General features: G+C 44.1%; 2 protein-coding genes across 15 annotated transcripts in view; one reads left to right on the top strand and one right to left on the bottom strand.

Moving 5' to 3' along the window:
• Window positions 1–1,241, bottom strand: part of ASCC1 (activating signal cointegrator 1 complex subunit 1) — a 131,087-nt gene extending 129,846 nt beyond the window's left edge. For 3 of the 7 annotated variants that reach the window (XM_063637212.1, XM_063637213.1, XM_063637209.1), the window contains exon 1: window positions 74–212. The gene's annotated coding sequence lies outside the window, so the exon portion shown is untranslated. Of the gene's footprint in view, window positions 1–73; window positions 213–1,185 lie in introns of those variants that run through there. The other 4 variants (XM_055274625.2, XM_055274624.2, XM_063637211.1 and 1 more) reach the window with 2 other exon arrangements.
• Window positions 105–18,422, top strand: ANAPC16 (anaphase promoting complex subunit 16). 8 transcript variants are annotated; one of them, XM_063637227.1, is made up of 6 exons: window positions 521–584; window positions 1,771–1,948; window positions 4,526–4,742; window positions 8,371–8,539; window positions 14,910–14,984; window positions 17,596–18,422. In XM_063637227.1, exons 4-6 carry the CDS (start codon window positions 8,398–8,400, stop codon window positions 17,709–17,711), a joined length of 333 nt encoding a protein of 110 aa, XP_063493297.1. In that variant the 5' UTR covers window positions 521–584; window positions 1,771–1,948; window positions 4,526–4,742; window positions 8,371–8,397; the 3' UTR covers window positions 17,712–18,422. The 8 variants fall into 8 exon arrangements, with proteins under 8 accessions (XP_055130608.1, XP_055130603.1, XP_063493296.1 ...); XM_063637226.1 differs by lacking the exons at window positions 521–584; window positions 4,526–4,742 and adding an exon at window positions 469–518; XM_063637225.1 differs by lacking the exon at window positions 4,526–4,742 and having other exon boundaries at window positions 495–584.
• The last annotated feature ends 5,822 nt before the right edge of the window (window positions 18,423–24,244 follow it).

The following is a 24,244-nucleotide window of genomic DNA, read 5'->3' on the forward strand; positions in this document are numbered from 1 at the left end:
CCGAGGCCTCTAAAGTTCTCAAAGAAAAAAGACTTTCAAGGGAAAAGCTTAAAAAAAAAAAAAAGTTACCCACAAAAACAGACTAAGATGAAAGTCGGGCCCTCAGACCACGAGCTCCGGAAGAGCAGGCAGTTGTCGCGGAGACAGCAAATGCAGCATCTACCTGTCCTACACGGCCCTGCGCTACGAGACTGCTCGGAAGGAAAGGGGGGAATAACCAACTTAACCCTGCTTCGAGGTGGTTTGGAGAGGAAGAGGAAAGCTGTATCTTTCTGCAATATCGTGAGGGAAGCCGAGGCCCCGAATCATCAAAGAGAAGAAGAGGACTAGGCGGCTGCAAGTAAACCAAGGTAGGGCGAGGAGGCGAAGGACCCGGAATTCCTCTCCGTGAGCGCGTTCTCTGCTCCCCTCCTCGCGTCTCCGCCCCAGCCACACCCACCACGGCACGGGCGCGCGCACGCCGCCTTCGCCGCCGGCCCGCTCTGTGGGGGCGCGAGCACGCCGCCGTCCTCGTCGTGGTGAGCGCGGTCACTCGGGCTGGTCCTGGGGGTGGGGCTGTAGGGGAAAGTGCTAAAGCCGCTGAGGTAAGAGGCCGAGGGCTCAAGGGCCCTCGGGAGCTTGGTGAAAAGGGAGTTAACCCCTAGGATCCTACCTGCAGGGACTAGAAAAATGGAGAAGGTAGGAGGAGAAACAGGAGACTGCTGTAGCAGACGTGCGAAAGGAAATTTCCGCAGGCCGGGTTTGACTGAGTGCGCATGCGGGCCGAGGGCTGGCGCCTGCGCATTGGGACAGCGCCGATGGCGTCGTTGCCTGGGGACCCAGCTGGGTGGGAAAAGTGGCTAGGAGTTAGCTTGGGAGCCTATGGTGTTCTGAGCGCTCCCCTCTCTGGCCACTTTTTCTCCACGCCCACCCCTGCCCCGTCCCCCCCCCCACCCCCAGTTACAGCTGCGGCATCTATTTGGTTTGGGTTGTAATCCAGCTATTTTGAAGTGGAACGATTTGTTGATGGAATTTAATGATTGCTTGTAATAATTTCCCTTTGTACTAGGGTAGGAACTTTTAAGGAATTACACTTTTTAAGAAAATAGGCATACATCTGTTAGAAAGGAAAGGAATTTATATTCATAAATATATGAATGCGAGGTCATCCCTGCCGTAAATGAAGTAAATGTTTAAGCATCTTACCTCGGACACAGCAATCTGTGTCCACAAAGCATCGTTACTCTCCTGTGAGGATCTCCACTGTCAGCCCCAACTTCCCTGACAGGGCCAAGTCCCAGCATACTTCGTCATCAGTATTTGTTTAACAAAATTTTACTGGGCACCTCCGGTGGGCCTGGCAAACTAGTTGAAGATAGAGTTGTGCGAATAGATCTGCACGATGAGAAAGAAAAAAAATCCGTAATGATCCAATACGCGTGACACCGCGCCTCTCTATCTCCCTGCATGACCTTTGCTGAGCTGCTCGCCCTGCGTTTTGTCATTTGTTCATCATTCATTCATCCGAAATGCTCGGGACTGGAAGCACAGTGGAAACACTGCCCCAGGTTCTGTGCTCGGCATTGAGGGTAGAAAGACTTTTCGAAGGTGGCAGGGTGTTTCTTAAGATCATGAACCTTAAAATGAAAGTGTAGGCCGGGCGCGGTGGCTCACGTCTGTAATCCGAGCACTTTGGGAGGCCAAGGCGGGCAGATCACGAGGTCAGGAGATCGAGACCATCCTGGCTAACACGGTGAAACCCCGTCTCTCCTAAAAAATACAAAAAATTAGCCGGGTGTGGTGGCGGGCGCTTGTAGTCCCAGCTACTCCGGAGGCTGAGGCGGGAGAATGGCGTGAACCCGGGAGGCAGTGCTTGCAGTGAGCCGACATCGCGCCACTGCACTTCAGCCTGGGCGACAGTGAGACTCCGTCTCAAAAAAAAGAAGAAAGTGCAAAGTGCTTATAGAAGGTATTGGCCCTCCTCCTGAACAGATTCTTTCTCCTCTGGGAGCTTGCTGACTGTGTTAGATGGAGAGAATTAATACTTTTTCTATGAGGTTTTTTCCTAGTAAGTATGAAAAACTGGGATCTGCATAGGAAAAAAGACTCAGGAGTAACTCTCCGTTAATGATTTTGAATAGCCAAGATTTATGAAGTGTTTACTAAGCCTGTAACTGTTCCAAGTGTTTTACGTGTATTAACTAATCTTTGTCACACCTGTGTGAGGTAGGTGCTGTTATTACAGGTTGAGTATCCTTAATCCAGAAATCCAGAATCCTCCAAAATTTAAAACTTTTTGAGCACTGACAGGATGGTCAAAGGAAATGCTAATTGGAGCATTTTGAATTTTAGATTTTCGGATTTGAGAGGCGTAACCATTAAGTATAATGCAAATATCCCAAAACCTGAAAAAAAATCCGAAATCCAAAATACTTCCAAGTCCCAAGCATTTCGGATGAAGGGTACTCAACCTGTTTCCCATTTTGCAGATAAGACAACTAAGGAACAAAAAGATCCCGGAGGGAGAGGCAGAGGTTGCAGTGAGCCAAGATCGTGCCATTGCACTCCAGCCTGGGCAACAAGAGTGAAACTCCGTCTCAAAAAAAAATTATATATGTATAAAGAGAGATATAGATATATAGATATTTATAGATATTTATATTTTTATATATTTATATTTGTATATATTTATATTTATGTATATATTTTTATATATATGCCGGAGGTTGCAATTTTTTACATTTTTGCCATCAGACCTGGGCGATGACCTTGAGCAGTAGGATATAAATAACTCCCACATGCTTAGCGTTCCATCAATGGAACACTAGGCATAAATGGGTTAAATGATTTGTCCACAGTCATGCACCTAGTAAGTAGCAAAACCAGAACTCAGAGAGGCTTCATAATCTTACTCATTATGCTGCTTTACCTTGCACATGACAAATGACATGCCAACAAGCCATTGCTTCAAAATGTCACAGCAGATAAGCTAAAATTGTTTCTACACCTCAGTTTTATTTTTTCACGTATAAAATGGGGAAGTTCGGTTAGATGACCTTTAAGGAATCTGTGATTTCTGTGAAATATTTAATTCACTCAGCAAACATTTACTGAAGTGAACAGCTACTTCCTTACTATAGGCCAGGTGTTATGTTTGGTTCTGGTGATCAGTTAATGCCTGCCCTGAGAGCAGTTACCATCTAGGGTTTATTAGTTTTGCTTTACTCTCATTTACCACTTGCTGGTAGCATTCAAAATCTAACCTGAATCTTTAGAGCTAGAAATTACTTAGGTATATCCTTCCACCTCAGCAGAAAACTGCTTATTTAAAGTTAGCTTTGTGCTAATTCTGTGCCCCAGTTTTCAACCCTGGCTGTTTTGTGTTTGGAATGATAGTAGTTCTGAGAGTTTGGAAGAAAACAGGATGAAAGGGAATTCGTTTGATTATATTCAGCTTAGAAGTCACACTGTGGCTACCTTTTGAAGCTGTCCTCACTGTGGCAGTGGCTTGGGTGCTCTGCTCAGCACCTGACTTCAAAATATAAAGTATAAAGCATTTGCAATTGAATAGAGCATTTATCAGGGTGTAAGTAAAATAGATTAGAGTTTTAAATCTTAGGTGAGATATATAAACAGTTCACCATGGGTTCTACTCTGAACTGATGGGAAATAAAGACTGAGCTGCTCTCCAAAAGGTGGCTGAGTTGTCTGTATACTTTACTTGAATCCCACCAGGAATTCACTTAGAGATTTGGACCTGATCCCTTACTGCTTAAGTTCAAAAACAATTCAAAAACTTGTCAGGCTATATTTTGACCCAGTGTAGTCCGGAAGATTGGATATTAATCTAACTCCCACAGTTGTTGCCTCTGTGGATATGAGTACAATTTAGAAAGTTATCAGAGCTCAGAGAAAAATGGAAGAGTGATCTAATAACAAGATTGAAAATGTCGGCTGAGCAGAGTGGCTCAGGCCTGTAATCCCAGCACTTTGGGAGGCCGAGGTGGGAGGATCACTTGAGCCCAGGAATTGGAGACCCGCCTGAGCAACATAGTGAGACTTCATCTCTACAAAAAATAAAATTAGTGGGTGTTCTGGCACGTGCCTGTAGTCCCAGCTACTGGGGAGACTGAGATGAGAGGATAACTTGTCCAGAAGGTCAAGGCTGAAGTTAGCCAGGACAGTGCCACTGCATTCCAGCCTGGGAAACATAGCGAGACTCTGTCTCCAAAAAAAAATAAAAGATAAAATGCCATTAATCAATTTGCATTTTTGCTGACAGTCTAGTTATAATAGCCGTTTTACTGTTCCCATACCCCACTTCACTATTAATCAGTGTTACTTGTAGACATGTAATGAAATCAGAAACCAAGCTCTGCTTCTCTAACAGCCTTAAATCTTCATCACAAAATTAAGCAAACAGAACAGCTAGTATTTCAAGACATACTATATCATTTTCCTTACTAGGAATCTGGATTTTATGTATATAAATTTACATTTATATTTCATTTCCTCACTTTTTTCTATTTTCAAAAAACATGGCCAGGTGCAGTGGCTCACGCCTGTAATCCCAGCACTTTGGGAGGCCAAGGCAGGTGGATCACCTGAGGTCGGGAGTTCAAGACCAGCCTGACCAACATGGAGAAACCCCATCTCTACTAAAAATACAAAATTAGCCAGGCATGGTGGTGCATGCCTGTAATCTCAGCTACTCGGGAGGCTGAAGCAGGAGAATCGCTTGAATCCGGGAGGCAGAGGTTGCGGTGAGCCGAGATCGTGCCATTTCCAGCCTGGGCAACAAGAGGGAAACTCTGTCTCAAAAAAAAAAAAAAGAAAAAAGAAAACATAAGTTTCAGCCAGGCATGGTGGCTCACACCTGTAATCCCAACACTTTGGGAGGCCAGGGTGGGAGAAGTGCTTGAGCCCAGGAGTTCCGTACCAGCCTAGGGGCAACATGGTGAGAAGTTGTCTCTACTAAAAGTAAAGAAAATTAGCTGGGCATGGTGGCATGCACCTGAGGTCAGGTCCCAGTGACTTGGGAGGTTGAGAGGTTGGAGGATTGCTTGAGCCCAGGAGATTGAGGCTGCAATAGCATGATCACGCCACTGCACTTCAGCCTGGGTGACAGAGCGAGAGCCTGCCTCAAAAAACAAATGTGTTTCAACTTTTTTATAATAAATATGTTCATTTTGCAACTAGCAAAAAAAAAAAAAAAAAACAAACCCCAAAAGAAAAATACTCAGGCTGGTCTAGGTGAAGTGGTGTTTACACTAACTGATCACCACCAGTTACAGATTTCTTTGTTCCTTTTCCACTCCCACTGCTTCACGTGACTGGCCAAAAAAAAAAAAAAAAAAACTCAGCTAAAATTCTCTCTGACCATTATAGAGGGAAATTCATTTTGCAATCCTTTTTTTCCCCCCCGAGGTGGAGTTTCGCTCTTGTTGCCCAAGCTGGAGTGCAGTGGCGCTATCTCGGCTCACTGCAACCTCCACCTCCCAAGTTCAAGCTATTCTCCTGCCTCAACCTCCCAAGTAGCTGGGATTACAGGCGCCTGCCACCACGCCCAGTTCATTTTTGTATTTTAGCAGAGATGGAGTTTCGCCATGTTTACCAGGCTGGTCTTGAACTCCTGACCTCAGGTGGCCCACCTCGGCCTCCCAAAGTGCTGGCATTACAGGCGTTAGACACCAGCCTACAATCCTTTTTGAAGTCTTTTCTTTTAATTGGGCTAAAATTCACATAACATAAAATTAACCATTCACCATTTTAAAGTGTACAATTCAATATAAAGTTATTTTTAATCTAAATACTAGAACTTTATCCATTACAACAGCCAATAGCCACATGTGGCTACTTAAATTTTAATTAATATTAAATAAAATTTAAAATACAGTTCTTCAGTCACACCAGTTTATAGGTGCAACATGAAGCTACTGGCAACCATATTGTGCAGTGCAGAAATAGAACACTGGAACATTTCCATCATGGCAGACAGTTCTGTTAGACAGCATGGCACTAAACCATTTTTTCTTTTCTTTTTTTTTTGTTTTGTTTTTGTTTTGTTTTGTTTTTTTTGAGACGGAGTCAGGCTCTGTCACCCAGACTGGAGTGCAATGGAATGATCTCAGCTCACTGCAACCTCTGCCTCCCAGGTTCAGATTCAAGTGATTCTCCTGCCTCAGTTTCCTGAGTAGCTGAGACTACAGGCGCCCACCACCACACCCAGCTAATTTTTTATTTTTATTTTTTTTTTTTTTTGAGACAGAATCTCACTCTTTTGCCCAGGCTGGAGTGCAATGGTGCAATCTTGGCTTTCTGCAACCACCGCCTCCCGGGTTCAAGCGATTCTCCTGCCTCAGCCTCTCGAGTAGCTGGGATTACAGGCACGCACCACCATGCCCAGCTAATTTTTGTATTTTTAGTAGAGATGGGGTTTCACCATGTTGGCCAGGCTGGTCTCAAACTCCTGACCTCGTGATCCACCCGCCTCGGCCTCCCAAAGTGCTGGGATTAGAGGTGTGAGCCATCGCACCCGGCCATTTTTTCTTTAAAAAATACTAAATAAACTTGTTAGAGGGCTGAGTGCAGTGAGACTTCGGGAGGCCAAGGTGGGAGAATCACTTGAGACCAGGAGTTAAAGACCAGACTGGCCGGGCATGATGGCTCACGCCTGTAATCCCAGCACTTTGGGAGGCCGAGGCAGGCAGATCACGAGGTCAAGAGATGGAGACTATCCTGGCCAACATGGTGAAACCCTGTCTCAACTAAAAATACAAAAATTAGCTGGGTGTGGTGGCACGCGCCTGTAGTCCCAGCTACTCAGGAGGCTGAGGCAGGAGAATCGCTTGAACCTGGGAGGCAGAGGTTGCAGTGAGCAGAGATAGCGCCACTGCACTCCAGCCTTCCAACAGAGCGAGACTCTGTAAGTAAATACATACATACATACCAGACTGGGCAACATAGCAAGACCTTGTCTGTATTTAAAAAAAAAAAAAGGAGAGGCCGGGCGCAGTGGCTCATGCCTGTAATCCCAGCACTTCGGGAGGCTAAGGCAGGCAGATCACCTGAGGTCAGGAGTTTGAGACCAGCATGGCCAACGTGGTAAAACCCCATGCCTACTAAAAATACAAAAATTAGCTGGGCATGGTGGCTCATGCCTGTAATTCCAGCTACTCGGGAGGCTGAGACAGGAGAATCGCTTGAACCTAGGAGGCGGAGGTTGCAGTGAGCCGATATCGTGCCACTGCACTCTAGCGTGGGCGACAAGAGCGAGACTCCGTCTCAAAAAATTAAAAAAGGAAAGAAAGAAAATACCATATACACTTTTTAGAATTTTGTTAAAGTCGTGTAAGCTTCTGTGGCAAAGGGACGGTTTTGTTTTGAACTTTTGTAAGGTGTCATGTATTCAGTACAGTTTTCTCGTTAACATTTGCATTTTTTGATATGAAATAGGATTAAACACTCACAGGTGCTCTTTTCATAATAGGCCATGATTTCCAAGATTGTTTCCTGAACTTTTTGTTCCAGTTTTGGGATGCCACCAAGTGATAAGTTTGGGTATTACATTTAGATGAAAAGGTTAATTTTTTTTTTTTTTTTTTTTTTTTTTTGAGAGTCGCGCTCTGTCGCCCAGGCTCACTGCAACCTCCACCTCCTGGGTTCAAACGATTCTCTTGCGTCAGCCTCCCGAGTAGCTGGGATGAGAGGCGCCCACCACCATGCCCTGCTAAATTTTTTTGTATTTTTAGTAGAGACAGAGTTTCGCCATGTTGGCCAGGCTGGTCTTGAACTCCTGACCTCAGGTGATCTATCCGTCTCGGCCTCCCAAAGTGCTGGGATTACAGGCGTGGGCCACTGTGCCTGGCCAAAAGGTTAATTTTTAATGAGAAGGCCAATATGTATTTCCTAACTAGTTCCCCTTCCCTGGGAACAGAACACAGTGTTATTCTGGAATGTTATTTGGAAAATATTATAATTTATTGATGTGGCTTGATCAGGATGTATCCAAGACAAACTGTCCTATGGAGTGTGATGCTTTTATCCTCATATAACTTATTTCCTCAGTCAAATTTCTGCCTTGGCACTGCCATATCACCCCTTCATAACTCATAAATCACCCACAGTCAATCTCGGTTGACATAAACAGTTTGCTAATGGTAGGAATTCGTGTTTTAAGTAGATATACTATTCTTAAGCATATTTTCAGTTCAAAACCTGACTGATATTTTGGCCTGAGACATCAATAAAATATTGTGAAAGTAGAGAGGATAGAAAAAAGTGGAGCCAACTCTTTACAAAACTGTATGCTGGCCCTTATGGCAGCTAGAATGGAATGTTGTCACTCTCACTTCCATAAACTTGCCAATTGCTGTTTTTCTTTCTCTGTAGTGAAGTAAGAACTCTGCTAGAGAGGAAATGGCTGCTTCATCATCATCCTCCTCAGCTGGTGGGGTCAGTGGAAGTTCTGTCACTGGATCTGGTTTCAGTGTCTCAGACCTTGCCCCACCACGGAAAGCCCTTTTCACCTACCCCAAAGGAGCTGGAGAGATGTTAGAAGGTGATCTCATGCTGCTTTCTGAATAATTGGATTCAGACCTGCAATGCATATTAATTGTAAAGAAGCTCTTAAGTGGATTAAAGATGAGTTTGCCCTGATTTCAGCTCCACATTTCATCTCTTGTCCCCATCTCAAAATAATATCTTTAAAAACAAATCTTGCTCCAGAATCAGAATTTTGGAGCTGAAAAGGACTTTGGAAATCAATGAAGTCATCTACAGTGATTTAGATCCAGAAAAGTTAAGTGATTTGACCAGGTTAAAGGCAGAGTCAGGGCTGGGCACGGTGGCTCACCCCTGTTATCCCAGCACTTTGGGAGACCGAGGCAGGTGGATCACTTGAGGCCAGGAGTTTGAGACCAGCCTGGCCAACATGGTGAAACCCCATCTCTACTAAAAATACGAAAATTAGCCGGGCATGGTGGTAGGCGCCTGTAATCCTGGCTACTGGGGAGGCTGAGGCAGGAGAATTGCTTGAACCTGGGAGATAGAAGTTGCCATGTGCCGAAATCACACCACTGCACTCCAGCCTGGGCAACAGAATGAGACTGTGTCTCAAAAAAAAAAAAAAAAAAAGGCAGAGTCAGCACTGAATCCAGGAATTCTCTTGACCTCCTACTCCAGTTTGCTTTATCCTGGCACCTGTCTACCTCCCATGGTAGTAGGTTTGATGTATTTTTTTCTAGTGTGATTAATCTACAGATAGATTCACCCTGTCAGAAAGGTTCTAAGAGGGAATAAAAGCTAATACATTGCCCTTTTGTGTGAACATGACTCCTAACCCACCGCAGCATGATGCTGTGTGGTTTTTCTAGCACCAGAGCCAGATTTGCATAAATCATTCACCATCTTGTTCAGCATCATTGGCTGACTGGCTGGCCAAGATCAGGGTACAGGCTGTAAGCACGTCATTTGAAGAGCTAGACTAATACTTCTTATCAGGGAGCATAAAAATCACCTGAAGAGGTTACTTAAAATGCACATTTCTGGCCAGACGCTGTAGCTCACGCCTGTAATCCCAGCACTTTGGGAGGCCAAGGTGAGTGGATCACCTGAGGTCAGGAGTTCGAGACCAGCCTGCCCAACATGGTGAAACCCCATCTCTACTAAAAATACAAAAACTAGCTGGGCATGGTGGCGGGTGTCTGTAATCCCAGCTAATCAGGGGGCTGAGGCAGGAGAATCACTTGAACCCAGAAGGCAGAGGTTGCAGTGAGCCAATATCATGCCACTGCACTCCAGCCTGGGTGACAGAGCAAGACTCTGTCTCAAAAATGTATATAAATAAATAAATAAAATGCATATTTCTGGGCCCACCTTAGAGTTTCTGAATTAGTCTAGGGTATAGCTCAGGAGTCCATTTTTTACCAGCATCCAGGCCCTTCTCATGAAGGCAGTCTTCCATATTTTGAAAAACACTGGGACCAGGAGTGGTGGCTCAAACCTAAAATTTCAGCATTTTGGGAAGCCAAGGCATGAGGATTGTTTGAGCCCAGAAGTTCAAGGTTGCATTGAGCCATGATCATGCCACTGCACTCCAGCCTGGGTGACAGAATGAGACTCTGTCTCAAAAAATAATAATAAATTTTTAAAAAGCGTTGGGAGGCCGGGCGCGGTGGCTCACGCCTGTAATCCCAGCACTTTGGGAGGCCAAGGCAGGCAGATCACAAGGTCAGAAGATCGAGACCATCTTGGCTAACATGGTGAAACCCGTCTCTACTAAAAATACAAAAAAATTAGCTGGATGTAGTGGCACGCGCCTGTAGTCCAGCTACTCGGGAGGCTGAGGCAGGAGAATCACTTGAATCTGGGAGGCAGAGGTTGCGGTGAGCAGATATCATGCCACTGTACTCCAGGTTGGTGACAGAGAAAGACTCTGTCTCAAAAAAAAAAAAAAAAGCTTTGGGGAATAACCTATTAAGGATTCAAAATTTACTTGATTCTAGCATTTTAGTGCTTAATTATATATTGATCTTTTTTCCTTTAAGTGTTGGATTTTTTTTTTTTTTTTTTTTGAGACAGAGTCTTGCTCTGTCGCCCAGGCTGTAGTGCAGTGGCTCGATCTCGGCTCACTACAACGTACTCTGCCTCCCGGGTTCAAGTGATTCTCCTGCCCCAGCCTCCCAAGCAGCTGGGATTACAGGTGCCCACCACCACAGCTGGCTAATTTTTTTTTATTTTTAATAGAGACAGGGTTTCGCCATATTGCCCAGGCTGGGCTTGAACTCCTGACCTCAAGTGATCTGCCCACCTCAGCCTCCCAAAGTGCTATGATTACAGGCATGAACCACCGTGCCTGGCCTTAATATTTCAAATTTACACAAATGTATTTTAAAACTAATCTAGGAATATCTGTGAGAAAGATACAAACTATAGGCCAGGCATAGTGGCTCACACCTGTAATCCCAGCACTTTGGGAGGCTGAAGCAGGCAGATTGCTTGAACCCAGGAGTTCGAGACCAGCCTGGGCAACATGACAAAATCCTGTCTCTAGAAAAAAATACAAAAATTAGCTGGGTGTGGTGGCACGTGGCTGTAGTCCCAGCTACTTAGGAAGGTGAGGTGGGAGGTTCATCTGAGCCTGGGAGGTGGAGGCTGCAGTGAGCTGTGATGGCATCACTGCATTCAAGCCTGGGTGATGGAGACCTTGTCTCAAAAAAAAAAAGAGAAGATACAAACTATAGTTGGCCTTGGGGGTGATGATTAATCAGAAATAATAAAAAGAGTTACGGGTTAAGCCCAAAATCATTTGTGACAGGAAACCACGGGAGGACTGTGGGACCATAGAGCTCCCTAGGATTGGTTTGGGTTATGACTAGTGGTGAGCTAGATGACCAGGTAGCGTATGTAATTAGTGATATATATACTTCTCTCTTTGCCTTTTTATTTTCTTTAATTGTGTTAACTAAATACTCAAGTTAGTATCACTGAGTCTGGTTGGAAGTAGTGAACAATTGGGGCCCTGTTACCATATTTGGTGCTAAAACTGTATTATGACTTCATTTATATGCAGCAGAGACCTAGTATTAAGGAAGTTTCCCACAAAACAAATCAAAAATGGGAGACACTTAAATTGCTTAATGAGTTTTATAGCAGCAGAAGAATCAGTATTCAACAATGGAGCTCTAAGATTAAAGTCATTTAAATTCTAGCTATAAGAGAAATTTAATACAGGAGGTACCTCCACAGTCTCAAAGCTATCAGCATTCTTTGTCAGTATACACCAAATTATGTGGCGATATTGAAGAAGAAAGGCTTCTGAGATTAGTCTGAATGTTGATGTTCTAGCGAGTTGTAGATCTATCCATTTTTATTCCTTCTCAATATGCTTAATGGAGAAATGTGTTGGGTCTCTGTTGTAGGATCCATTTATATTAAGTGTAAATACACAGTGCACAGTTTTGATTGTGTTTCTTAGATTTCAAGTTTTACCAATAATCTTAAATCTTAAAAATCTTAAATCTTAAAAAGATTAAGATAATCTTTAAAAATCTTAAATCTTAAAAAGAATATAAAAAGTATTACACTTAAAGACTGTGAAAAATAATGTAGAGGTGGCAACCCCTAAACCCATTTAATATTCTTGGTCAAATCAATAATATTAAATTGAAATGAGTACTCTGAAATGTAAGGATGTTGGATTTGGAAGCATTTTCTACCATGTTTATAGGCGATACTATTCTATTATACAATAAATCTAACACACATGTACCTGACCAATAATAGTTTAATAGAATATGAAAATAGAGGCCGGACACGGTGCCTCACGCCTGTATTCCCAGCACTTTGGGAGGCTGAGGTGGGCGGATCACCTGAGGTCAGGAGTTCGAGACCAGCCTGACCAATATGGTGAAACCCCGCCTCTACTAAAAATACAAAAAAAAAAAACAAAAAAAAAGCATCGTGGTGTGTGCCTATAGTCCCAGCTACTCGGGAGGCTGAGAGAATTGCTTGAACCTGGGAGGCGGAGGTTGCAGTGAGCCGAGATCATGCCACTGCCCCCCAGCCTGGGCAATAGAGCGAGACTCCGTTAAAAAAAAAAAAAGGGAATATGAAAATAGAGCAGGAAGGGTTGCCTGTCAAGAATAAGGAACAGAAGCAGTTAGGAATCAAGGATGGATGCTGTTTTTAATCTCAGCGGGTTCAACTTGATGTTATATCCTCATGAGTCTAGGATAGTAAACCCAAATCACCTGTAGTTAACCTTGTGCATTAACTTTTTTGTGCCTCTACTCTCTGATAACAAGACACCTCACATAAGCAGCATACAGCAGTTTTCAGCATTCTCCTGCCCTTGGCCAAAATTGTCCTCACCCAGTTATTACTGAGCACATTAGAGACTGCCTTCCAGCCCATCAGTGGCTGTATTTTAGAGACATTGTAGCCACTGAAATATAAATTATCTGGCATTGTCTAATTTCCTACTCTGAGGTAATATTCTTTTTAACGTATTTGTTACCATCCTTATTTATTGGAGTTGGCTATGGTGTTAGATTTGGGTAATTTACTGAAGTTTTCCCTGTTTATGACCTTTGCTTGTCCCTTACGAGGAAAGCTGATGTATTGCTACCTGCTGTGTTACAAAGGGTTTGATTACAGTTTCTAAATGGAAGAGATTGCCCCCAGCTGACTCCGTTCTGGAGAAATTCCAGGCTTTAGACTGGTACTGATACCACATCTAATAGGATGTGGCTGAGAAGCAATTGGACTTTGTGGTTAATAGGGAGCTGCAAATCAGCAAAAGTGTGTTCCACAGTCATATAGTGTGGTGGAGTGACATGCAGAGGTGCCTTTTTGAAAGTTTAGCTTATATCCTTTTGCCTTGAAGTTCATTACCAAGGAAAATATGCAAATATCACAACTTAACCATTTTATCCTAATGGTGCCTGTGATTAAATGTAAATGAGATGTGGCACTTTCAGGAGCTTCCATATACATCTTGGCCTGATCCTTATAGCCCATAATTCCCACTGCCTTGTGTGTAATCCTAAAGTTCAGGATCAAACCACCTGGGAGGTAAACTCTAATTGTCTGTGCTTTCCTCTTTCTAAAATAAAATATGAGTTATAATTGGACTTTTTAAGCAAGAATATGAATAGGATAATGACTGCTGACATTCAAACCTCTTTTTTTTTTGAGACTGAGTTTGAATTTACAAAATGTAACACTCTCTCTGAAGAATACAAAAAGTATACATCCCAATAATTATACTTTCATTTTTTTCTTTTTCTCTTTTTTTTTTTTTTGGATCACTTTGAAGATAATATTGGAAGGATGCTCTCTTGGTTATATATTCAAGCTCTTTGGATACAGTATCTATAGTTTTTTTTTTTTTTTAATTGGTTATTGTGACTTCTGAAATAAGATCTCCTTTGTGTGAAACTCAGCATGAGGCCAGAATGTGTTAGTCCTGTCTCCTTGCCACTTAATACCTGGTCAACACAACAACCCATGATTGGTGGGTGAATGCTTGAGGCCTAGTAGTGCTGACATGAAGTACTGCCTGAAAAAGGACAGCTGTGTCCTCTCTCCCCGTTTGTTTTAGGATTTTCGCAATAAGGTACATCCTCCAAATGGTTTCTGCTACCTTTTTAAAAATCAAATGTTTCTATGTGAGCTGTAAATTTTTGAGAATATGTTTTGCTGTATCAGCCCTTGCCTGATAAGGAATAACATGAACTAGCTTATGTTTCATGATTATCTTCCAAGTGCTGTGGCAACTGAGTTGGCCACTTCTTGTTGGCAGTTCTTGGCACCAGTACAATTCTAGGTTCTGAACTTGCACCATACTCTTATCGTCATCCAAATTGCAGTGTTTTGGTTCAGTTGGAAAATCAAGGTTACAGTTTGCGTTCACAGAATGAAATTTCCCAGCAGTGTTCTGTGATTGTCAGAGTGATGTAATTTGATATATTAAAAATCAACAATGTTTTTTCCTCAGCTTTGTTTTTTAGACTGAAAATGATTTGGAGTTTTGGTGAACCTTTATATTTTGACACTACAGGAGCCAGCTACAAGGCCAAATGTGTCAGCTGCCAGTGTTTGCTTGACATACAGGAGAACATTAAGGAACTCTCAGGTTGGGAGGAGGGAAGTGTTGACCAGGACATCAGACTGAGGTTTCTTGTTTTTGTTTTTTTAAACACTATTTTTGAACTCTTAAGTAGAGGGACTATTTTAATATTCTAGGTATAGAATAAATAGCTTTTATAACAGTCTTAGTTCTAAATGAAACAGAACCCGTCTTTGTAAACACTGAGAACTAGACCCTGAATGTACAAGCAGGGAAAAGAATAAACAAGTTTACTTGGTTTATCAGAAGCCACAAAACCCTTAGAGCAGATTAAAACCTTTTCTCCTTTTGTTTGTAGATGGCTCTGAGAGATTCCTCTGCGAATCTGTTTTTAGCTATCAAGTGGCATCCACGCTTAAACAGGTGAAACATGGTAAGCACATGAGTGTTGTGTACTTGACTGTGAGAATAAATTTGCTAGGGGGTGGATGAGGCTGTGACAAAAACCCCCAAACTCAGCAAGGCTATTTTAGTGGACTTCCTAAATTAAAGAACATTCTAGGTCTTAATCTAGTCATAATGTCCACATTGAGGCTTAAGGTTGGGGCGGGTGCAGTGGCTCACGTCTGTAATCCCAGCACTTTGGGAGGCTGAGGCGGGTAGATCATTTGAGGTCAGGAGTTTGAGACCAGCCTGGCCAACATGGTGAAACCGCATCTCTAGAAAGAAAAAATTAGTCAAGCATGGTGGTGCACACCTGTAGTCCCAGCTACTTGGGAGGCTGAGGTGGGAAGATCACTTGAGCCCGGGAGGTTGAGGCTGCAATGAGCCGGAATCGCACCACTGCACTCTAGCCTGGGCAACAGAGTGAGAGCCTGTCTGAAAAACAAACAAAGTTGGTCCTCCAGGGAGTCAGTGCTTCCTGCTCCTCTTGTGTTACTTTTTCCTCTCCTGTCTGAAACCTCCTCTTATTGTTGTCCTCCGCTGATTACCATCATCATCTTCAAGTATTTGTATGATACCTCCTGGTCTGTCTATACTCTAACATCCTGATAACACCTTTTCTGTTACATTAGGCCTCACCAGGCCTTCATTTCTGCATCAACAAACTGTGTTCCCCCACCAGACCATTTCTCCATTGAAACATTATGTAGGGGGAAAAGCTGTAATTGCCTCTAACCCTAGGATTTTAGTCCACAAATCACTATGGCATAGAGGATGAGTACTTTTTTTAGGAACAGAGCACATCCGGGCCGGGTGCAGTAGCTCATGCCTCTAATCCCAGCACTTTGGGAGGCTGAAGCAGGAAGACTGCTTGAGCCCAGGAGTTCCAGACTGACCCGGGCAACTTGGTGAAACCCCATATCTAAAAAAGAAAATACAAAAATTAGTGGAGAATGGTGGCACATGCTTGTGGTCCTAGCTACTTGAGAGGCTGAGTTGGGACGATCGCTTGAGCCCAGGAGGCATACTCCAGCCTTGGTGACAGAGTGAGACCCTGTCTCTGGAAAAAAAAAAAAAAAAAAGAATAGGGCACATCCTGAAAATGTGATCATTTTATTTTAAAATGACTTTTTTATTTTTTGAGACAGAGTCTCTCACTGTCACCCGGGCTGGAGTGCAATGGCATGATCGCGGCTCACTGCAACCTTTGCCTCCTGGGTTCAAGTGATTCTCCTTCCTCAGCCTCCCAAATAGCTGGGACTACAGGCGCACGCCACCACGCCCAGCTAATTTTTGTATTTTTAGTAGAGACGGGGTTTCACCATGTTGGCCAGGATGGTCTCAATCTCTTGACCTTGTGATCCGCCTGCCTTGGTATCCCAAAGTGCTTGGATTACAGGCATGAGCCACTGCGCCCAGCCTTTCTTCTTTTAACATTAGAAGAAACTTCCGACTTAAAAAAAAAAAAAAAAGAAAAGAAAAAGAATAGGCTGGGCACGGTGGCTCACACCTATAATCCCAACACTTTGGGAGGCCGAGGCGGGCGGATCACCTGAGGTCGGGAGTTCGAGACCAGCCTGACCAACATGGAGAAACCCCATCTCTACTAAAAATACAAAATTAGCCAAGCATGGTGGCATATGCCTGTGATTCCAGCTACTCGGGAGGCTGAGGCAGCAGAATCTCTTGGACCTGGGAGACAGAGGTTGCAGTGAGCTGAGATCACACCATTGCACTCCACCCTGGGCAATAAGAGTGAAACTCTATCTCAAAAAAAAGGAAAAAAGAAAAAGAAATTAAGCTTCTGACCAGCATAGAATAAGACCCCATTATGAGAATTTTGAGGGTCAGGCACAGTGGCTCACGTCTGTAATCCAGCACTTTGGGAGGCCGAGGCAGGCAGATCACCTGAGGTCAAGAATTCGAGACTAGCCTGGCCAACATGGTGAAACCCCATCTCTACAAAAATACAAAACTTAGCCGGGCACAATGGCGGGTGCCTGTAGTCCCAGCTACTCAGGAGGCTGAGGCGGGAGAATCACTTGAACCCGGGAGGCGGAGGTTGCAGTGAGCTGAGATCACGTCATTGCACTGCAGCCTGGGCAACAAAGCAAGACTCCGTTTCTCCCCCCCCACCCCCCCCCCGACCCCAAAAAAAGAGAGAGAATCTTGAGGGGAAAAAAAAAATCCATCTAGAAATTTTTTTTTTTTTTTTTTTTTTTGAGACGAAGTCTCACTCTGTCACCAGGCTGGAATGCAGTGGCACAATCTCGGCTCACTGCAACCTCTGCCTCCAGGGTTCAAGCGATTCTCCTGCCTTGGCCTCCCGAGTAGCTGGGACTACAGGCGCATGCCACCACGTCCAGCTCAGTTTTTTTGTATTTCTATAGAGATGGGGTTTCACCATATTGGCCAGGATGGTCTCGATCTCTTGACCTCGTGATCTGCCCGCCTCAGCCTCCCAAAGTGCTAGGATTACAGGTGGGATCCACCGCACCTGGCCTAGAAATTATTTTTATACCAGTCATCATCTTGGTGGCTGGTGGCAGTCTCATGGGTAATACGTTGTTGCATAATATTCTCTCCTTGACTCTTTACAGATCAGCAAGTTGCTCGGATGGAAAAACTAGCTGGATTGGTAGAAGAGCTGGAGGCTGACGAGTGGCGGTTTAAGCCCATCGAACAGCTGTTGGGATTCACCCCCTCTTCAGGTTGATGCTGCCTAGATGGTCACCTCTGGTGCGCAGCAAGTGCAAAGCCAGTGAGGGACTTTCTCACAGCTTACATAGCCATCCAGAGATCCACAGCTACGTCGCTGAATTGTTAATACACATTTATACTTGGTTTCGCTGTATCTATTCACAGGCAACAAATACTTATATGTGTGGTCTTTCAGGGAATATTTTGTTTATTTGTTTTTAAAAGTATTGGGAATCAGATTAAGACAGTTGGTTTCAGAGAACCAGGAGGTTTGGGGTTAAGAGATACTTAAAAATTTTCACAAGCCAGGTAGGGCATATATCAGATTTGGCCAACTGAATGGCGTCTGTCCTGTCATCCATATGGTGCCTGGAAATATTTACCAGTCAAGGTCAAGGTCAGCATCTGTGGTTAAAAATATAGCATTCTGACCTTAAAAAAGTTATTTTGCAGATAAATGTGATTTCAACTCAGGACCTATCCAAATGATGAATTTTTAAATATTCATTTTTTTCCCTATTTTTAGACATCAATTCTATAGACTCTAACTTTTTCTAACCTCTTCTAGACATGCCAAATGCTGGCAAAAAGAAGTGCTTTTTGGATATGGCAGCACTTGTAAAAATAAAGCAGTAAGCAAAATCCTTTTAAACACAGAAATCCTGAGTTCTTCTCATTGGTAGACTCAAGCAATTCTGTAGCAAATAAATCCTTTGAAAGAGCTCCAGATTGGTGGCATTATCCTTTCAAAATCTCGGATTTGGGATGAGGTGAAGAGGTCAAATTACTTTTTAGAAGAAGGGAATCTAAAAACCATTTGTCCTAAACAAATGGTAGACTGGCTTTACTTAAGGGATATTTGTCTTTATAGGAGTACATAAATTTATCTTAATGATATTTAAGGTTTTTTTTGTTTTTTTTTTTTTGAGACGAAGTTTCACTCTTGTTGCCCAGGCTGGAGCGCAATGGCACGATCTCGGCTCACTGCAACATCCGCCTCCCGGGTTCAAGCAATTCTCCTGCCTCAGCCTCCCAAGTAGCTGGGATTACAGGCACCTGCCACCACACCCGGCTAATTTTTTGTATATTTTGTAGAGACGGGGTTTCACCATGTTGACCAGGCTGGTCTTGAACTTCTGACCTCAGGTGATCCACCTGCCTCAGCCTCCCAAAGTGCTGGGATTACAGGTGTGAGCCACCGCGCCCAGCCAATTTTTTTTTTTTAAGAGACAAGGTCTTGCTATGTTGCCCAGGTTGGTCTTGAACTCCTGGCCTCAAGAGATTCCCCCCAAACTCGGCCTCCAAAGTGCTGGGATTACAGGCATGAGCCACCGCACCTGGCCTCAAGTAAGTTTTTATACCATGATAGGGAAAAACCTGGAAGGCTAAGAGATGTACTGTTTTCCCTCATGGGACGCCACTTTCCACAGTAAACTGGTATAATCGTTTATTACGTTGTATGCAAATTTTGCCTTGGACAACATTTGTCTGGTTCCTTATTAATAACTGGCACCTGATCTGCTTAGAGTTGCTTAATTATAAGTAAATATAATCCCAGTAGCAATTAGCCTTAATCTCAAGAGTTCAAAATGTTTAACACTTTCTACCTGAAGGGAGGTGGTGACCTCATTCAGTGGGTTAAGAGCCTGAGCCCTGTGAAGTTAAACACCTGCTCATGGTCTCATAGCCCAGGCAGAAGAAAATCTTGGACTTGGAATAGATCCCAGTTGCCTGATAATTCATCTCATTATTGCCTCTAAAGCAAATTGGAGACTGGGCACGGTGGCTCCCACCTTTAATCCCAGCACCTGGGGAGGCTGAGGTGAGTGGATCACTAGAGGTCAGGAGTTCAAGACCAGTCTGGCCAACATGGTGAAACTTGGTCTCTATTGAAAATACAAAAATTAGCCCAGTGTGGTGGCACACGCTTGTAATCCCAGCTACTCACGAGGCTGAGGCACCAGAATCGCTTAAACCCAGGAGGCGGAGGTTGCAGTGAGCTGAGATCATGCCATTGCACTCTAGCCTGGGTGACAGAGCGAGACTCTGTCTCAAAAATAAACATAAAAATAAAATCAGAGCACAAGAAGTAGCAGTCCACCAACTCACATTTTCCATATTAATAATTCTCAACTAAAAGAAGTTCCGTATTCGAAAGCATTTTAGTTTTTTAACAGTACTTATTAGCATCAGGCATCATGATAATCACCAAGGGAAAAATTAAAAATACCTAGACTGCAATAAACCTTTAAATCGGATTTTCAGTGAGAATTTAGAAGCAGTCACTACCTTTCTTTTGTTTAATTTGTGTAACCATGCAGCATAGGCACTGTGTTACATCATCTTTACGCTTTGGTATTTGAACTTATTACAGAATTTTTTCTCTAAATTGGGTGTTTCTTTATATGACCTTGGAAACTGAAGTGATCTTAGCATTAAACAAAAATGCTTTTTGAAGCACTTCTCATTGATCACTTAGCTGCTATTTTAGTCTTACCAAGAATAAGACTCACAATTTTTTAAAGAGAGTACCTCCCTCTCTGTACCTTTCTGTCAGTCATTATGTTGCATTGTCCACAACGCCTGTTACTATGCTTTGGGCTCAAAGATGGTCCCAGTTGCTCATCTGTCATCTGTCTTCTCTTGTGCCAGTCACTCACAGGCATGAATTATAATCCTCTGAATAACACAGCAAGATACGTAATACCCCCTAATATAGAAAAGGAACTTGAAGCTCAGAGCAAGTGTCACTTGCCAAGGCTGCACAGCTAAGTCAATGGCCAAATCTGGACTTAAGTTCAACTTGGCCAGAATCCAAAGCAGCCTCTTTTAGATTCACTATGCCACATCCCACCAAACCCAACCCAGCACACTGTATTAGGAAAAATCCTAAAACTTTTGATTAAATGGTAAAATGAAGTAACTACCTGGAGAAAATAAGCCTTCCGCTACCTTCCCTCCTCCCTCCCCCCTCCCAGGGTTTGGCAAAAAGAGATCTTGAGCATGAGGAAGGAACAGCTTCTTCAGAAACAGACAGGAATTAGCTGTATGTTGGCTTCTGCATACCCTCAAGATTCAGTATGGGGCAGGACACGGTGGCTCACGCCTGTAATCTCAGCACTTTGGGAGGCTGAGGCGGGTGGATCACCTGAGGTCAGGAGTTCGAGACCAGCCTGACCAACGTGGAAAAACCCTATCTCTACTAAAAATACAAAATTAGCTGGGCGTGGTGGTGCATGCCTGTAATCCCAGCTACTCGGGAGGCTGAGGCAGGAGAATCAGTTGAACCCAGGAGGCAGAGGTTGCAGTGAGCCAAGATCGAGCCACTGCACTCTAGCCTGGACGACAGAGTGAGACTGTGCCTCGAAAAAAAAAAAATTGTTCATATCAATCTGACACATAATTCTATATAACTGTTTTGTCTCATGGTAATGAGATATCAACAGTAAAATAGCTAGTTTTACACAGTTGTACAAAAATTTCCCATTTCGACTTCACAGTTATCCAGCATCAGCTTTAAAGTCCAGAGTTTTCACTGATACGCAAACGTGTTATTGATCAGTGCCATCCCATAGCTGACACACCAGAATGACAGTGTCTGGAAACTAAATCAAGTTCCTGACCCAAGGATCTCTCTTTATCTGCCCATTTACCTGCAGCCTGTGGCTCCCCTTCCCCAACATGGCCGGGAGTCTTGGAATCTGCTGTTCCCAGTCAGAGTACCAGATACAGAAGTGGTAGAAACTTTGGGCCTTAAGGCTAGGACTTTCACCTCTGTAAAGGGAAGGGGCCAGAGCTGGGAGATTCCTATCATCCAGAGGAAGAGGAGGAAGCTGCTCAAGAAGCTGGCGCCCTTTTGGGCAAGTGTAAGAAATGCTACACTTAAGGCTGGGCGTGGTAGCTCACGCCTGTAAGCCCAGCACTTTGGGAGGCCAAGGCGGCCAGATCACCTGAGGTCGGGAGTTCAAGACCAGCCTGACCAACACAGAGAAACCCCCATCTCTACTATAAATACAAAATTAGTTGGACATGGTGGCACACGCCTCTGATCCCAGCTACTTGGGAGGCTGAGGCAGAATCGCCTGAACCTGGGAGGCAGAGGTTGCGGTGAGCTGAGATCGCGCCATTGCACTCCAGCCTGGGCGATAAGAGCGAAACTCTGTCTCAAAAAAAAAAAAAAAAAAAAAAAAAAAAGAAAAGAAATACTACACTTAGAGGAGGCTGCTTTGCCTCTCCCTGTCCTTTTGCCAAAGCACCTAACTTTCCCGAAAATACCTTGCCAGGCCTTTTATTTAATTGCCTAAAGTTCAACCAAAACCAAGCCTTTCATTTCACAAAAGAGATAAAAGTCTTAAATAACAGGTACTTGGGAGAGTTAAAAGCTTGGGCTACAGGCAGACTGTAGTGATACCAGATCTTTTCCTGTTTTCCCAGAGCTGAGTTTGGGATGGAGATTGCATCAAAGGAGCCTGATGCTTTGCCACTAGCCCTCTGTGCATAAATTTATTAGCATCTGGTCAAAGAGAGGGTCTCAGAATTGTAGAGCTGAAAGAGACCTTAGAGGTCATCTAGTTCACCCCTCATTTACATATAGGAAGTTGGGACGTTGTCTGTCTGGTTTACTGCTGCATCGTCAGTACCTAGGATACCACTTGGCACGTAGTAGGTATATCATAGGTCTCTCCTAAGTGAATGACATAGGAATTTGTGTGTTACCTTTGTTTTAGAAACTGCTAGCTATTTCAAAACCAGGCGCCGTGGCTCACGCCTGTAATCCCAGCACTTTGGGAGGGCGAGGCTGGAGGATCACCTGAGGTCAGGAGTTCAAGACCAGCCTGGCCAACATGGGAAAACCCTGTCTCTACTAAAAATACAAAAATTAGCCGGGTGTGGTGGTGGGTACCTGTAATCCCAGCCTCATGGGAAGCTGAGGCAGAAGAATGGCTTGAACCTGGGAGGGAGATTGCAGTGAGCCAAGATCGTGCCACTGCACTCAAGCCTGGGTCACAGAGTGAGACTCTGTCTCAAAATAAATGAATAAATATAAGAAACTACTAGCTATTTCTAGGGCAAAATCCATAGTGGAGTAATCCCTGAGGTAATTCAGATAGTTAATGGGCAGAGCCAAGACTATCACCCAGATCTCAGCCCAGAGCTCCTATAACGTCACCCTGACAGGTTCAGGCTGTGGAACAAATGGAAGCCGTTCCAAAGCAGTCATATCTCATATGATCCCATCTACGCGATGAGCCAAGGCAAAGGGCACTGGTGGTTCCCTGCCGTCCTCATGGGCTCCTGCCGTGGGCCTGGTGGTAGGTTCACATGTCAGCATCTACGAGCTAGTCTCACCTCACAGGTACTCTAATTTCTCGTGTCTGTCAAGTTTCCCAAGGAGGAGTTGTTTTCCCAAATCAGCCTGTTTCTTTTTATAATATAAGCTGTTTAGAGGCAGGTGCAGTGGCTCACGCCTGTAATCCCAGCACTTTGGGAGGCCAAGGCGGGCAGATCACCTGAGGTCAGGAGTTCCAGGCCAGCCTAGCCAACATAGTGAAACCCCATCCCTAATAAAAATACAAAAATTAGGTGGGGCCAGGTGCGGTGGTTCACGCCCGTAACCCCAGCGCTTTGGGAGGCCGAGGTGGGCAGATCACCTGAGGTCAGGAGTTCAAGACCAGCCTGGCCAACACGGCAAAACCCTGTTTCTAGTAAAAGTACAAAAATTAGCTGGTGTGGTGGTGCACGCCTGTAATCCCAACTACTCGGGAGGCTGAGGTGGGGGAATCTCTAGAACCCAGGGGCCAGAGGTTGCAGTGAGCCAAGATCATGACACTGCACTCCAGCCTGCGCAACAGAGTGAGACACTGTCTCAGAAAAAAAAAAAAAAAAAGCTGAGTGCGGTGGCACACGCCTGTAATCCCAACTACCCAGGAGGCTGAGGCAGGAGAATCTCTAGAACCTGGGAGGTGGAGGTTGCAGCGAGCCAAGACCACACCACTGCATTCCAACCTGGGCGATAGTGAGACTCCGTCTCAAAAAAAAAAAAAACAAAACAAAACCTGTTTAGAGCCGGTAATGAAACAACATACAATTTGTTACAGCAGTAGAGAGGATGTTCCTTTCCAAATGTCTGTCATTCTTTCACCAGATGCTAGCACTCTGTGTCTAGTGTCTGCTAGATGCTAAGGATATGCTGTAAAACAAGACCCAGTCATCAACCTCAAGAAGTTTATAAATAAATATTAAGAGGGACAGAAAGGTCATTTTAAGTGTAATAATTGCTCTGATGAGGAAAGCATGAGGTGCTGGACAATCCCATAGCAGAGACAACTAATCCAGCTGGACCAGGCATCAGAGAAGGCTTTAATGAACGAAGAGGTTTAGGCTGAGACCTGAAGAAAAAGTAAGTGGGGTGGGAAGGAAGGACTTTATAGGTGGAGGGAATACAATTTGCAGAGGCCCAAGGGTGGGAAAGAGCATCCTGCTTTTGTAGGGCTGCGGGTGGTTCGTTATGATTGATTCATAGGTGCTAAGGGCAAGAATAAGGCAGAG

The sequence above is a fragment of the Symphalangus syndactylus genome, chromosome 4 (assembly GCF_028878055.3).
Source record: "Symphalangus syndactylus isolate Jambi chromosome 4, NHGRI_mSymSyn1-v2.1_pri, whole genome shotgun sequence".
Taxonomy (NCBI): domain Eukaryota; kingdom Metazoa; phylum Chordata; class Mammalia; order Primates; family Hylobatidae; genus Symphalangus; species Symphalangus syndactylus.